Source organism: Symphalangus syndactylus, chromosome 10 (assembly GCF_028878055.3).
Source record: "Symphalangus syndactylus isolate Jambi chromosome 10, NHGRI_mSymSyn1-v2.1_pri, whole genome shotgun sequence".
Taxonomy (NCBI): domain Eukaryota; kingdom Metazoa; phylum Chordata; class Mammalia; order Primates; family Hylobatidae; genus Symphalangus; species Symphalangus syndactylus.
This window is the reverse complement of record NC_072432.2, coordinates 85,069,095-85,086,112: the sequence shown is the minus strand read 5'-3', so window position 1 is coordinate 85,086,112 and position 17,018 is coordinate 85,069,095. Positions and strand designations below refer to the sequence as shown.

General features: G+C 34.7%; 1 protein-coding gene across 2 annotated transcripts in view; it reads right to left on the bottom strand.

Moving 5' to 3' along the window:
* Nucleotides 1–5,710: 5,710 nt before the first annotated feature.
* The window catches only part of CHIC2 (cysteine rich hydrophobic domain 2), a 68,536-nt gene continuing 57,228 nt past the window's right edge, over nucleotides 5,711–17,018 (bottom strand). The window contains exon 6 of one of the 2 annotated variants that reach the window (XM_055294735.2): nucleotides 5,711–15,416. In XM_055294735.2, coding sequence (XP_055150710.1) covers nucleotides 15,366–15,416 — 51 coding nt within the window. In that variant the 3' untranslated portion in view covers nucleotides 5,711–15,365. The remainder of the gene's footprint in view (nucleotides 15,417–17,018) is intronic. The other variant, XM_055294734.2, reaches the window with a different exon arrangement.

Below are 17,018 nucleotides of genomic sequence, written 5' to 3'. Positions count from 1 at the left end.
ATAAATTGTGCATTAGTCATAATGGAGGACAATTGGTTTTCAGATTATTTTCCAAAAGTTTATTGTGGATCAGAAGATAACTGGATTTTTTGGATGTGTGCTTCTCAACCAGCAATGTAAGTTCAATAGGTCTTTGGGTTACAGCAGTGTCAACTCTTGAAGTAAACTATGATTTTTTTTTTTTTTTTTTTTTGAGGAAGTCTTCATTTGCTTTGCCAGGCCACTGGTTGTACATGATTAGGGGACACACGTCTAATAATGAGTCTCCTTGATAACTAGTAATAATGAATCCTAATACCAAAATGCCAATACCAAAAACAAAACACCTCACGGTAGAATGATTACTTGGGGAAGCAGACTGAAGAGAATAGAAACTAGCTACTACTCTCTTTTTTATATTGAAACTTGAAATTGATGCAAAAGCAATAAAAATATTCTTTAAAGCTAAAAATGTAGTTGCTGGGGATAACAGAAATAAAGTCATATAGCTAGTGTGAAATAACTGAGACAATTTATCTATTTAAATATAATGGGCTGTCCTATGAAGAAAAACATATCAAAAGAGTGGCTTTTAAGCATAGATTTAAAAAATTGGTCCAGATTCCTTTTAGTTTCAGGAAAAAGGGTTAATCATATATTTTAAAACTGTTAAAACTAGGGACAAAGAAAACACACTTGGCATTAAAATGTCAGTAAGTTTTTGAAAGAGATTACCTTGGAAAGGCAATTTTTGTGAGTAAATAAATTTGCTGTAATAGTATGTTCTATCTTGTTCATATTAGCAGTCTCTTACTTCTATAGGATTTGTTCAAAAAACTTTAACAATTATATCAAAGTTTCAAAAAGTTCAAAGCCTTAAACCTCTTGTTGAAGAAAGCAAAAGAACCATTTTGTCAAAACATAAAAACTCAAATTCTGAAATCTAAATGTTATTCCAAGACAAGACTATGATTGACTCCTCTATCTCACCAACACTTTTAACTATTTAAAAATAAAAATTGTTTTTGTTGTATTCCCTCCGTTTTAAGCTGTTACGATTTTATATATCACCCCAAAATACTCCACATAATTTTTTTTTTTTTGGTGGGGGGACTGGGTCTCATTGTCACCCAGGCTGGAGTACCGTGGCATGACCACGGCTCAATGCAGCCTCAACCTCCCTGGCAGCTGGGACCACAGGTATGCACCATCATTCCCAGCTTTTTTACATGTTATTTTTATTCGTAGAAATGGGGTCTCCCTATGTTGCCCAGACTGCTCTCAAACTCCTGGGCTCAAGGAATCCTCCCACCTTAGCCTCCCAAGTAGCTGGGACTACAGGTGCATACCACCATGCCTGGCTAATTTTCAAAAGTTTTTTTAGAGATGGGGTCTCACTGTGTTGCCCAGGCTGGTCTGGTGGGCTCAAGCGATCCTTCTGTCTCAGCCTCTCAAAGGGCAGAGATTATAGGCATGAATCACTGCACCCAGCTCTTTAAACAAATTTTAACATACTATTAAATTATCAGTAAACAAGTTTTAACAATGTCAGCTCCTTTACTTCATCTTCCTGTTCAATTAATTAAAACCATTCTCTAATTGTTTTTGAATGATTTAATGTCATTTTGATCCTGATACAAATTTATTCCAAAAATGCAATTTTGATGAGAACATTAGAATTTAAACATGGACTTACTAAAAAAGTAGTTCAATAGGGGAAACAAAGGAAAGAACCAAAACACTGTTCATGTCTATCCACTCATGTGTGAAAATGTAGCATTCAAAAATGACAGCACATTTGAAGCATAATTACAGGGACACCATAGTGGTGGAAGAAGACAATGTAAGAAAGACAACTGTCAAAGAGTGCAGTACTCTGGAACATCAAAAGGCTATATTCGTCATTGATGGCTGTTTCTTTGAGAACTCCCAAACTATGTAAGTTTCTGAAACTGCTCCAGGCATTCAATAAAGCAAAAAGTACACTTATAAAAGTGTTTAAAACTTTGTGATTTTTCAAGTGTATTTTATAGTTTTATCAAAAATATATCCAAAGTTTTTTTTTTAAGTAGCTAAATTTTCAAACTGCACAATAACAAACTCTTAAATGAGGGATTCTGGTCAAAAGGCATTCGGTCAGCAAAAGCAATTTTAGATACTGTAGTTTTCTGCTACTAGTTAACAGTTGAAATTTATATGATATACAATTGCGCTCGCAGAAAATATATTCCTCAATCGTGGTCTAAAGCCATAAGGTTATTATTACTGATGCCAAAGACCAAAAGTAGGGCCTTTCCTGTCATTTCTCAGGCACCTGCTTGTCATTTACCCTCAAATGACAGCCTGCTGGACAGCCAGGTCCCTTGGGCATAGAGTTCTTGATTCCAACGTTTCAATTCATTACACTAGTCAGCCACTATTTCCCGCACCACACTTTCAAACTTTTTCTAACTTCACAGAACTTCCCAAAATATAACTTGCTTCAAAGAATGGCAATCTGAAGTTGAATAATTCACTCTTAATTTCTAGTTAATATTAATCGTAAAATATTACATTTTTATAATGCCAATTCATTTTCAAGCAGATTAATTTCTACCCATGTAGCTGCAGAATTAGAAAGGCAAGTCTCTATAGAGCTGGTTTACTACACAGCTGAGGAATGATGCTCGAGTACCCTTCATTATCCCAAAGCATTTATTACATAAGAAAACATTATGTAGACTTTATGTGCATATATCTATAGAGAACGTAAAGGAGGTTTTACTAAAATTAATGTCACTACACACCACAGCTTACATTTTAAAATAAAAAGAAATCAAAAATAAAAAACAACAAAGGATATAGTTAGCACATTATTCACTTGTTTGCGTGGAAAATGCAATGAGCACACACACACAAACACACAAATCGGTATTTGTAGACCTGCCTTTGTAATTTAAAATGTTAATGAAATGTAAATTTTTTCAGTACAAAATTCATGAATGTTCATCCCTAGGCTGCATTGTGTCCAACCTTGTAGGAGTTCTTTTTTAAATTTTATTAGTCCCAAAAGTACCTCATTGTCCCTTTCTCTTCCATCCTACCAGCACCAAAGAAAATACATTTGACAACCACAATTGGAACGGTGGCAGTAAAACATAAAATAATTTTAATTTAGAAAACAACACACCCCTTGCACATTTTGTAACGAAATTAAGTTTTTAGGTTCCAAGCTATTCATCATGAAGAGAATGTGTTTAATCTGATGTGAAGTTGGCTACCCGACAGTCTAGTCAGGCTGTAGAATGTTTAACTCCGGGTCTGGTAGGCTGCCAGCCATTCTAAATGTTTTCACACGGACAAGCAATAAATAATTAAATGTCTAAGTCACAGTTCTTACATTGGGCAGTAGATAGAACTAAAACTTAACCACTTACAGAGACAGATAAACAATTTTTGAGTGGCTGGAATCTAACAATTTACCTTTCAGTGCCCCAGGCATAGGCGATGCTCTTTCAGTTACAGTGAACCAGTTGTGGTCATGCTTTCTTACAAGGATTCTAAATGATCACTTTTAGGATTTTAAAAAATCACTAATAACCTGCAATGGAAGATAAGTGATAAACTTCCTAAGCCTTATTGTCATTATAAAATTAGGTTAGAGAGGGAAGGGAAGATATCTTTTTTTAAAATTTTTAAAATAAGAATAGAGACAGGTTCTTGCTATGTTGCCCAGGCTGGTCTTGAACTCCTGGGCTCAAGTAATCCTCCCACCTCGGCTTCCCAAAGTGCTAGGATTACAGGTGTGAGCCACCACATCCAGCTGGAAGATGTCTTGTAATTGATAAAAATATTGAAAATATACATGGTCTTCTTTCCTTCCTCCCAATTCTAATGTGGAGGGTAGAGCCAAGTGTATTTTTAAAACCAAACTACTGGGCTGGGCACAGTGGCTCACGCCTGTGATCCCAGCACTTTGGGAAGCTGAGGCGGGTGGATCATCTGAGGTTAGGAGTTCGAGACCAGCCTGGGCAACATGGTGAAACCCCATCTCTACTAAAAATAAAAAAATTAGCCAGGTGTGGTGGCAGGCGCCTGTAATCCCAGTTACTCGGGAGGCTGAGGCAGGAGAATTGCTTGAACCCAGGAGGCAGCGGTTGTGGTGAGCCAAGATCGCACCACTACACTCCAGCCTGGGTGACAAAGTGAGATGCCGTCTCAAAAAAAAAATTAAGCCTATATTAAAATTCTAATTTACTCATCAAAATTACAGTTTTGGAATGCATTTGTATCAAGATCAAAATGACATTCATTAAATCATTCAAAATCAATTGGAGAATGGTTTTAATTGAAGAGGAAGATAAAACAAAGGAGCTGACCCTGTTAAAACCTAGATACTTGAATAGTATGTTACAGCTTGTTTAAAGGGCCAGCAAAGGACTCATGCAGGTAATCCAAACACTTTGAGAGGCCAAGGCAGGAGGACTGCTTGAGCCCAGGAGTTCAAGACCAGCCTGGGCAACATAGTGAGACTCTCTTAAAAAAATCTTTAAAAATTAGCCAGGCATGGTGTGCTCATCTGTAGTCCCAGCTACTTGGGAGGCTGTGGTGGGACAATTGCTTGAGACTGGGATACGGAGGCTGCAGTGAGTCTTGATCACATCACTGCACTATAACCTGGGCGACAGAGCAAGACTCTCATAAATAAATAAATAGACAAACGAACAAAAAAACTTCCCAGCTGATTTTATGCACATCCCCACTAGATACCTCCAAGGTTTCTTCCAGCTCTGAGACTCCACCTTCTTTTAAATGGATGTGGCCTAGCTTAGAAGCAAGATCCAGTGCTAACAGAATTTGGGAAACAAACGAACAAAAAATGCCTCTCCCCTCCTCCTCCCCCACTCTTTCTTTAGCACTCTCTTTCTTGACACACCTGTCGACAGTTTTGATAGACAGATTTAAAACATGTAATGCATTTGTTTATAGATGACCTAGTTCATCTTTGCTCTAAAATGCATATAGAAGCAACACTGGTCAGATGATCACGGCAGAAATTACCATCCAGCAGATATGTTACAAACAGAAGACGATAAAAAGCTGGCTTTGCAGGACTAATAAATCTAGAATATCTCTAGTAAAATTTATGTATCTTCAGACAATAACTTAAGAGTTTTTGTAACATGCTTGATGTGCAGAATAATACACTGCTAACATCTTATGTAGACAAACGGGTTTACCTACCTGTCAGGCTTTCTCGGCATAAGAGTTTTAAAATTTAAAGTCAGTTCTCAATATATTCATTCCAACTTGAAAAAATACAAAGCTCTCAATATTTAGTATAGAAATATGTGTTTTTTCTATCTTTCACTTATAATTTATTCATAGCTGTTTTTCTCATTCTTAGAATTTTTAACTTTAGGATTACACAATGGAACAATGGTATCATTAATATAGAAACCATTGACAAATACAGTCAGAACTACAAGGCTGGAAACAGAAATTCATAATTATATTTTCCAACTTTTGTCTTTAAGCTGAAGTTAATTTTAAAAACTTTAAAAATATTACAGGGAGAGAAAATCTCATAAGTACAAGTAAATCAAGATATAAGACCAAAAAAAGTTACATTCGGCCTGGAAATTGAGATTTTATCCATTAAAGCAAAGTAATTGACAAGCACCCTTTGCAGGAAAAATCTACTGAAAAAGACACTGTAAATACAGGAATTCAGAATTTCCTTTTCAGAGTGTTGTTTTTTTTTTTTTTTTTTCCTGTTCCATAGAAAGAACAGGGCTATCCCCCTAGGCAGTGGCCTAGTCTCGCCCTTTTTCAGATGTTTTTGTAGATTTCATATTTCCCAGTGATTGCGGGAAGTCTCTGCAATTATTTCTTGCAAAGACTATCAGATCATCCAACATTAGACTGACAGACTTCTATTTTGCTGAAATAACAAATCATGTCAGTAGAAAGTCATTTTTCATCTCCAAATACTGCAATAAAAACTTGAGATGCTTCCCTTATGATTGATTTTTAATTTCCTAACTTCTATAGAAATTTTTCTTCACGGTTTTCATATTTTTGGCATTTCTAACTTAAAATATCTAAAACTCTTTAAGTTATATGCATGAAGCATTTGTACTTTGAATTAAAAAAATGTTAATATCATGCTGTTTGAACAATGTGAGCCACTAAAGGGTATGACTGTGCTACCATGGTATTTTTTTTTTTTTTTGATGCAGAGTCTTGCTCTGTTGCCCATGCTGGAGTGGAGTGCAGTGGCGCGATCTCGGCTCACTGTAAGCTCTGCCTCCCAGGTTCACGCCATTCTCCTGCCTCAGCCTCCCAAGTAGCTGGGACTACAGGCGCCCGCCACCATGCCCGGCTAATTTTTTGGTTTTTAGTAGCGACAGGGTTTCACGGTGTTAGCCAGGATGGTCTCAATCTCCTGACCTTGTGATCCACCCGCCTCGGCCTCCCAAAGTGCAGGGATTACAGGCGTGAGCCACTGCGCCCGGCCCATGCTATTCTTTAGCACCTCCATGCACTGCAACCTGAGCAAACCACTTCACTGGTTAAAGACACCATCTAGTTGGTCTCTTTCCACTCACAGACGGAATACTTGGTTTTTTTTGGTAGGGAGACAGTTTTTGGAGTCTAAAATATGACACAAAGTAAGAAGCATACAACTAAAACCAATTTAATCTAGTTAATATCCTCCTCACCTGGGAATACATTCCAACATTTGAAATACACTAGTCCTCAGAACCAAAAGAACTGGTCCATCCATAGGTTATCCTTTACAAGATAACTTCAGGTCATAAGGCATGGGAAGTGTGGCCTCAGTCATGCTCTAGGAAGGACTCAAAAAGGAGATTTAGAAGTGATTTTGCCACCTCAGAAATTGTCAAGCCCTGTATTAATCAATGAGGTAATCTTTGGTGTGCCAGCCTAGGCTCCGAAAGTGGGTGGTCTTTGCAGAGGGAGGTGCTCACTCACTCTACCTCTGGCCAGAGCCAGTTCCTGCAGCTGGACCAAGGGCAGCCCACAGACTGCACTCGGCACATTTCTTCATTTCTCACTTGAGTGCCCTTCTTTAGTTTCCTTTCAACTGCCCACTTTATATCGGCTTCATTACACCACCGCTCCATTTGTAATGTAAATTGGGAAACTCGGGGAAGTTTTTCTTTTGGCCTTGTCTACGAAAGAATACCGAGAGGTATTCAAAACGTATTAACACAAATCAATGGCAGCAATAAAAGCAAAATCTCCTTAGCAACATAATCTTGATTGCAAAAGGAGAACTGAGAGCATTTAGCAGAACAGTGGCCCACATGGAATACGCATTTGTCTGGAAGAATCCAGCACAAAGCCTAAAAGAGAGATTTTGAAAAAATCCAAAATTAACTCACAGGGAACAGTTACTCTTTTTTTCAAAAGTACACAATTGGCTACATTAAATCTATCGTGTGCTTTTGGCTCAGCAACATTGTATCACACCGCTTTGCAAACTGAAATTACAACACCCTGCATGCTTCACATGAGTTAGAGGGTGTTTTTTGTTTGTTTTGTTTTTTGGGTTTTTTTTCCCTTGGTTGATTTCTTTAGTAGAGCAAACAAAAAAGTCTCAAGAAATATTCATCTCATACACAATGCAAAGAAAATTCAATGGCTATCTAACAATATCTAAGACTGTAGGTACAAAAGGTTGGGCTATCTTTTGGGCTTTCTGTGATGGATTCTAAGATAGTAACTAGTGCAAGCAGTAATGGCATTTTTTGCATTGGTCTCTATATGTGAAAAAAGAAGTCACTTCTGAGAATGCTCACGTTTTTCTGGTCAGGATGAAAAACGTGAATAAAAGAATAAAAATTCAGAAAAGTTATCAATTCTTTAAAAACTACAGAATGATGACTCAAGGAAACAAAAATAACTCACAAAATTTCCCTTTAGTTTCTATGTTTCACATAGAATCAACTGCCATTTTGTATTTTAACTGAAACAATCCAGGTGATGGAGTTACCTTTACTGTCTACTGCAAAGAGATGTCTTAGTGTACTGAGTCACAGTTACTTCATCTTTGATTTTGTGGGTGTATGTGTATGTGTATTTCCATATATGGATCTATATCAGTAAAGGTTTATACTGGAATCTGGGTCAATTGAAAAATGAAAAATTTGTATTACAAATAGTCACTTGATACAACGCCACAGAAAGCTATTTTAAATAGTGCTAAACATCTATTTACAGAAGTGGCAACTGGAATTATTTCTGCCTCCTATTGAAAGCTTAAAAACTGAAACAGGATAACTGAGAATCCTATTTACAAGCTGCATTAATTTTAAACTTAAGAGATAACTAAAACACCATTGTGGGGAAAAAAAGGTAATATTATATAAGCTACATTTTGCCCTATTCTTTTCTCCAACTATGATGTAAGTTCATGAACACACAACATAAAACTTTATTTAAATTCATTGTACACAGTTTCTAAACTCATATTCATAATGACGGCAATTTAATTAGTTTTTCCCCACACATTGTACAGGTCATATCTACAGAAGCAAGTGTCTGTGCGTGTATTCATTCATTCATATGGTCATTTTAACAGACATTATTAGTTTGGCCAATTTCCTTTAAAGTGATTTCATCTAAGTTCCAGATTCCCTTTTCCAGTTCCAACTACACTGGCTTAAGATCTTATTTAATATATTATATTCTTTAAAGTCAAAATGCTGTGAATTAGCCCATATTTTAGTTTTGAATATGGAATTGTGTGTTGAAATGACATGCCGTAGTAGACTCACTTAAAAGCAACAAAACTCAACTAGCCAAAGCAAGCCAAAAGTGGGGAAAAAAAAAAAAATCCCTAGCTCAAATTAGTCTCTATTTGTTTACTAAAAAAGGAACAATCAATACAATAAATGAAGACTTAATTTTACAAGACTAAATATACTACAACCAACACAGGACCAAAAACTAAGCCACCTTAAATATAACCCATTATGTATTTCTTCATCATTATGAAGGCCAACAAGTTTTTATCTAACAAAACAATCTCATTTTAAGAAAAATAGGCAGGGTGTGGTGGCTCACACCTTTAATCCCAGCAGTTTGGGAGGCTGAGGTGGGCGGATCACCTGAGGTCAGGAGTTTGAGACCAGTCTGGCCAACATGAGAAAACACTCTCTACTAAAAATGCAAAAATTAGCTGGGCTTGGTGGCTCATGCCTGTAATCCCAGACACTTGGGAGGCTGAGGCAGGAGAATTGCTTGAACCTGGGAGGCAGAGGCTGCAGTGAGCCAAAATTGTGCCACTGCACTCCAGCCTGGGCAACAGAGTGAGACTCCGTCTCAAAAAAAGAAAAAAAACCATGTTTATTTGGCAGTGGGATTAATATCTTAATAATGAAAGTAAAAACATAATACATACCTTTGACATTCGACTTTATATTTTACCAGTTATCTTCATTTTCTAATGTTACTAGACTTACCTGAATGCTGTATAATTATCTGAAAGCATATTTTTAGGGACCCTGCTCTTAGTTCTGCATAACTGCTCACCATCAGAAATTTCTGATTATCTTATATGAAAACTATTCCATGTTAATTTAAGGATATAAATGACGTTAGTGGCAAAAAAAAAAAAAAAAAAAAAGATTTAGGAACAAATTCCTGGAACCCCCTGTTTTTTTAATGGTCACATTTATATTATAAAAGATAAATCTAAGTATATTTGTTTCAAGGTAGCCTCCCATTATCTTCTCAAAAGACATGATGATAAAGGAAAATTCTATCTAGAATAATATTTTTTCTTTTTCTTTAAAAATAATTTCCATTGTAATATATAAAGAATGTATAAAGAAAGCAAAAAGCTGTGTGCAATCGTGACCAATGCGTTACGTTCACCCTTGTAAACCAAAGAGTAGGATAATAATGCAGTTATTTCTCTCAGCCAGTAGATTTCAGCATCTTGCCTTCCAATCATGTTTGCCTTGCTGCTACTGCTGCAACTGGTAAGTTTAACAATACTTAACTCTTCTGAGAGGGCATAATGCTAATAACCTCAACAAACATAAAAAGAAATACAGAATTTAAAAGTGCTTTGATAGTTGAGTTAAACAAGCTCCTGTTTATAAAGACTTGGTGGCCACGTAATGAGACTGTTGTAATTACCTAATTAAATAGCTGCTACTAAAAGAAGAGTTCTTTAATTTAGAGCAAAAGGTTTCTTGAGGAAATACTCTTTCCTTCTAGAACATTTTAAATCTATACAGAATTTATGCCAAGAAAAAGAAATGGAACCAGTTATACTAAATTAAGAACCAGGAGAAGACACAATAGGATAGAACTCTGCAGTCTGAGGGTACATTATGTCTCAATAAAGTAGAGTAGACAAAACACTGACCCATCATTTATGTCTCTTGAAGGCTGCTTAACACTATGTTTCTTTAAATAAAAAACAACAAAGCAATATACAGCTTATTTGCCAAAATTAAGAATGCCGGGTATGGTCAGTTCATCAAAATACTTTCTAAGATAAAGAGCTAGGAAAGCAATATACTGGTTTTCATAAAGAGAAAAAAGTAATCAACTCAATATCAGAGCACCATGTTTATGAAATAGAGCGGATATAAAAAAAAGGCATGATTTTGTTTAAGTATCTCAGACATTACTATATTTTTAAAAATCTTATTAGAAACTTTCTTCAAAGTACTATATTTAATGTTTCCCTGATTTTTAAACATGCAAAGCATTATAAGTACATACAGGGAATACCCAATCTCTTCCATTTTAAATGCAAAACCTGACAATAATTCAAGTTTGCGCTGACTTCGTAAATAAATTGAAAAACCTATTCAATCGTTATTATTAAACATCTAACTACTTACTTTTATACAGGACCAATAACAGGAAAATAAACTATTGAAAAATATTGCTTCACAAGATAACACCATGAGGTAGTCACAGTATCTTCCTGCTTGGGAAATGAAAATGAAAGCAAAAAGGCCAAGTAGTTGGATGATCTTGTAGAATATCAGAAATAAATTCCAAATCAGGATCAACATCCTGAATTTCTGTTTTCAGTACTACCTATTAAGATTACAAACAACCTCTGTTAGTTCAGTATGCCACTGGGGTGGAGGAGATAATGCTCCATATTACAGAAACAGATAGAATTATGATTAATACCAATAATATTGAGGCTTCTCTTAATTAGTATCTAAAGATCTCCATAGAAGTGCAGAACAAGGTAACTCAAGATTTAAAGACATTCTTCAAATCTCAAGTTAAGATATATTCCTAAAAACAACATAAAGTTGGCCATGATATCAAGGAAAAATTAAGTTACTTTATTTAAGAAAGGGTTAAATAAACATAAATGGCTATGGGACAATTAATAGTTTGGTTTAAAATTAGCCTATTCTTTCCTCCCAAAAACTAATTATTAATCACCTTCTTTCAAAAACAGAGGTTTGAGAAGCAACCCCATGTCCAACCATCCTATTGTTCCCTCCCTCGAAAGTGTGGACCATTAGGGTCTTTTCAGAAGGAAACATCAATTGCACCACTGCATCAATTAAGAAATCTCTTTTTAAAATGCATTTTTAAAATGCAAGTACCACCTTAGCAGAACTGAGGGTGTCAGCCATTCATCACTTAATGCGACTTGCTTTAATTGGTCTTCTAAACACCTACCTAAGAATGCAAAAGAATTACTGTTCTTATTTTGGGAGGCCAAGGCGGGCAGATTGCTTGAGCACAGGAGTTTGAGACCAGCCTGGGCAACAAGGTGAAATCCCGTCTCTACTAAAATACAAAAAAAATAGCTGGGTCTGGTGGCGGGCGTCTGTAATCCCAGTTACTCGGGAGGCTGAGGCAGGAGAATTGCTTGAACCCAGGAGGTGGAGGTTGCAGTGAGCCGAGATGGTGCCAATGCACTCAAGACTGGACAACAGAGTGAGACTGTCTCAAAAAAAAAAAAATTACTGTTCTTACTGGGAGCTTTGAGGAAGAAAGATAAAAATGCAATTCTGAACTATGTTCAGGCCTAGGTAAAGACTCTAGTCTTTACGGCAAAAGAATCCGTGGTGTCCAAAAGGATAAAAGGAAAGAGAATGCAGGACTAGATGCTGGAGTTCAGTCCAAGGCAGCTTTAACACACAGTAGTTTTCATTTAGTACTACTCATCAACAGCAAGTCAAAGCAGATATTTACAATAAAACATCAGGCATGCAGTTAAAGGATATAATTGTGAAGCTAAATACCACAAAAGTTGAAACAGTCTGACTATGTACATAGTGTTATACAAAACTAGTAGTCTGAACTCATGCAAACTGTGGGTCCAACTGTACGTATTACTATTTAATGTCCTTTTACATCCAAAGATAGAGACAGAATATTGTCAAAGATTTTTATGGTTGGCCTGGGTCTATTAATATAAAGAAACAACCAGAAGCTCTCTAACACTGAAAAAATAACACTAAAGACAAAACCTTGGGGAAAGCTGGATTCTTCCTGATTTAAAATTATTCAATTACAAAACTAGTTTTTCTAATAAGAAAAGAAAATCATTGTTTACTATTATTCAAGGCTTTGTTGAATTTATTTTGTTGATTTTAGGGCAAAATTACATGTTTGTATTTTAAATAAATGAAATCTAGTCATTAAAGAGTCTTAATAAAGCATCTGATGATCATTTTAGACAGGTAAGGTGATCTCCATGTAAGGGAGGGCCAACATCTACCTTAGAAGCTAAATGTGTCACATCAGTTTTACTATAGTCATTAGGCTTTGGAGTATCATTTTGACCCAGATAGCCAGAGTTATATATTAAAATATAACAGGATTGTCAACGTACATTTGTTGAAAAAAAGAATGTTTCTATACAGAAATGGTGACTGATTGTAAAATGCCAGTAATGTATTTTTAAAAAGACCATAAGTTATTTACCTTAGCCTATGTAGAATCCATATACCAAACTTTCTGTCAATAATATTTTTTCTTGGCCAGTTTAAAAAGCTCTACGGTTTATGTCCCAGAAACTTTAAGTCAGAAAACAGAAGCTGAAGAAAAATCATCACTTTAAATATTTCCTTAGACTGATGTTTACTTAATATGGGCATCTCTATTATCCAGTAATGTGGGCACTTAAATTCATGGTTCAAGAAAGGATAGAGTTATACTACAGGCTACTAATGAAAATCCAAGCATGAAAATCTAAATGCCCAAGGCATAACTGGCTTATGATAATACCACATATTAAGTATTCACAGTTCTTTTCTATATATACATTGGAAGTGTATGTTTCTAGGGAATCTTTAAGCAAATGGCACGTGGCTGAAAAAAATCAGAAAAGCTTTTAAAAATTCCATACTTAATATCATCAACTATGAAAATTATCTTACAGTTAAAATATACCTAAGGGAATATAGTAATTTTAAAATTATTATCCACAGTAGACTAACAATAGGAGAATAAATTATGTAAATAGATAAGTTCTTCTTATAAAGCTTATCAATACGGTGCTCTATGGATTTATACAATTTTATACAGGGAACACTGTGTTGCATAGTTTACACAGTCATTATATTTTTCTGATCTTTCTGAATCCTGAGGCAGATTTAGCATTGTATGAAGATACAATTATTTTTCACACTGAAACCACAGAGGAATATTGAAGTTTCTAGATGGCATTATTTTTAATTGCACTACTTTAAGGTGGTAGGACACACCCTAGATACAAGTTGAATAAAATAAGTATTTGAATTATTTGTACTTTGAACTCTTCACAGGAAAAGTGTTCTACAAATTCAAGTTGTTACTTGGGGGGCAAGGAAAACATATAATTCTCAAACAAACAAACAAAAATTTTAAATCTTAGTTTTTAAGATAGCTCCTAATATCCAAGACAGGATATAGGACATGAGATACTGGCATTTGACTATTCAAATTTATATAGGATTACAGTACTTTGGTAAGTACAAAGAAATACTTTTAAAAATACAGGTATATAAATTAATGAAACTGGTATCTAAAAGATTTAATACAAGGAAAAAAGTATTGTATAGTGGTACCAATTCTCAATACAAATTATTAAGCATAGTTTATATAATTCCAAAAGTTATTAACATTATTGCTCGATACCACAGTTGTATGGAACAAGTTCTTGACACACATTAAAAGTTGTATAATTTCTGGTTTATAAAAAAAATTTACACATAGGTCATTCACAAATCTAAAAGTTTAAAAATGCATAGAGATATGCACAACAAAAAGGAGAAAAAATTATATGTATTTGTGTATATGTATATTTAAAAGAAACAAGCTCATCTGATTTAACATGTATGTCACACTCTCAATCAAAACAAGTATACATAACTGTACTGAAAGTGAACTAGTGGATAAAAATAGTACTAAATGCATCCTCCATTTCTTATTAACAATCTTTTCTAAATATCAATGGGATATTAAACATCAGCTTACTTTTAGTTCTAGAACTTTTGCTTTCTTTCAAAAACTTTTCAGAAACATATATCCATTCTATAATTGTGATAGATTGGAAGAAATATTTTCCTTAGAAATTTTGTAAAGGAATACTTCCACTCTTTTGTATGTAAGATTTGATAAACAATAAAAATAACCCAAGTAAGGCCATTATTATCATCTTGATCAAAAATATACACAGATCGTGATGCTACTATATTTTATGATCCTGAGTTCTAGTAACCACTAGATACATGCATACCATTCACTGATTTGTCTATTCTAATAAAAATTTAATCCTGTCTTACTACCTTTGAAGACAGAAATACTTTTAAAACTTTTTGATAGGTCTTCATAACGTTACAGATTATCTGCCATAAACAGAGCATTAGGAATTGTATGAGAAAGGGTATGTTAGGTTCCAAAAGATTATTAAAGAAAACTTACTATTTTAAAATAATGACAGTATCAAATTTTAAAAGAAAGAAAAAATGATAGAAAAAGTGTGCTTGCTGGAATAGGTAAGTTGAGCCTTACAAAGGTGTTTTTCTCTGTGAAGGAATTTATAAATAAAGGACTGTGTGTACCTTGGTGACAAAATAAAAAAGGCTGGCCACTTTTTATGCTAAGTTCAAATGTATTTTTTTGATAATACAAAAAAGTAATTCTTGAAAATCAGAATACATAACAGAAAAGAGCACAATAACTTAAGTATTAAACATCTGTATGAAATAACTGTTGCAAAGATTGACAAAAATGCACACTTAGAACATGCGGTTATTTTAAAAAACAAACAAACAAACAAAAAAAACACCACACGATTCTGTAGAACCAATGTTATGTCACCACCAGGAGAGCACCAAGCAAGGCACCATTGGAAAGACAACATACTTGGAAAGTCTCTATAAATAAAGTAAATGCTAATCTGGTCGAAAAATCGGTGTCTTTGGTAAAAATTCTATGAGGATGACCTGTAAAAGGAGAAGAAAAAGTTTTTAAAAGATTTAAACAAAATTTTTTCTTAAAACTTCAATTATATGCTATCACAATTTTTTTGAAAATCCATTCACATTTTAAAACTGCAACTTTGCATTACTCAAACAGATCTTTATCTGATAATGCAGAGTTCTATCACTGATAATTTTTCTTTTTATTTCTGGACCTTTACCAAATACACGAAATACCTTGGCTGTATGAAAAGGAAGACAAATAAACAAGTAAAATCACCAAAGTCTGAGAAGGGTGATATAGATGGTGCCCCTGATACACTGGAGGAGCAAACATGCATACATGCACGCTCCCCTGCACTCATGAGAAAAGGGGCTAGTATTTACTTACAACTAACTATATACCAGGTGTTCCATACTACATTGGGTCTCTTTAAACCCAACAACTTTTCTATGAGGCAAGTATTATAATCCTTATTTCACAGATGAGGAAACTGATGATCCAGAGAAGTTGTATCACAATTGATTGTGGAGTCACTGTTTGAATAAAAGACTGTCTTAACTCCAAAGCCTTGCCCTTTCTACCACCCTACGTGACTGCAGCTCACCCAACATTTTTCTTCAGACTTTCTCCTTTTTAATCAACCCAATTACATGAGTCTTCTCTAAGTTCTAGATTGCTCTCATTTTACTCTACCAGAATATGTAATCTTTAGATAAAAGGTCCTTTATCTCTCAATTTTTTAAAAAGTCCATTTCTTCTTAGGTTAGCAAAATTAAAGGCTAAAATTTGTTCCAAAAGGCCTTTTAACAGGAAACTAAAGGAAAACCAACAAAAACAAAATATGGTAACACAGAATTACATAAAGTGACCAGAGCTAATTTTTCCAAATTTGAATTTTAAATTACAATCAACTCTTTCTTTTGCTCCTAATTTGTATTAAATAGATGGTGACTTAAAAATTATTTGATTTTAAAAGTTTCTAAGTCTGGTGAACTCATCATTCTTTTTCAGAAACTGTGTCTTGCTTGATATGACCTCCAGATTTCAATACTTCTACAAATTAGCTGTCTGGGCCAGGAATCTTTATTTTCACTCTTCAGTTCTCCTGGCTTTTGATCTGCCTCAATAAAGGTGATACACTTCTATACCTGGCTCAGAAATATTCCTGTCCTACTCTAGGTATCCTGCACTAAGCCTTAGCTGTCACATTTGCCACTCTCCTGACCTGTGATTTGCCTACAAAATATTCACTAGCTCCCTTTTAAAATACTTTCTCCCAACTAGCTTCATTTGAGCTAGATTTTCCTGTTTCTCAGGTTTCTTATCTATAAAATAAAGGCATCGAACTAGATAACGAGATTCTTTGCAGCTTTAAAATTTGACAATTAAACGTTTAAACTAATTAGGAGTCAACATTAAATAAATTATTTTGTATTTCAAGTATGTCCTCAATCAGTCTTTATAATTTTAGTCCCCAGGTGTGGGCATCCCCACACTTTACAATATATACTATTGATACATAACATAAAATAAAGGCTATCTTTGCCTACATTTGAACTATTAGTTTTTAAATAATATATTCTACAAATTTTTCCTTCAGAAGCCACACATAGAGACTGGCC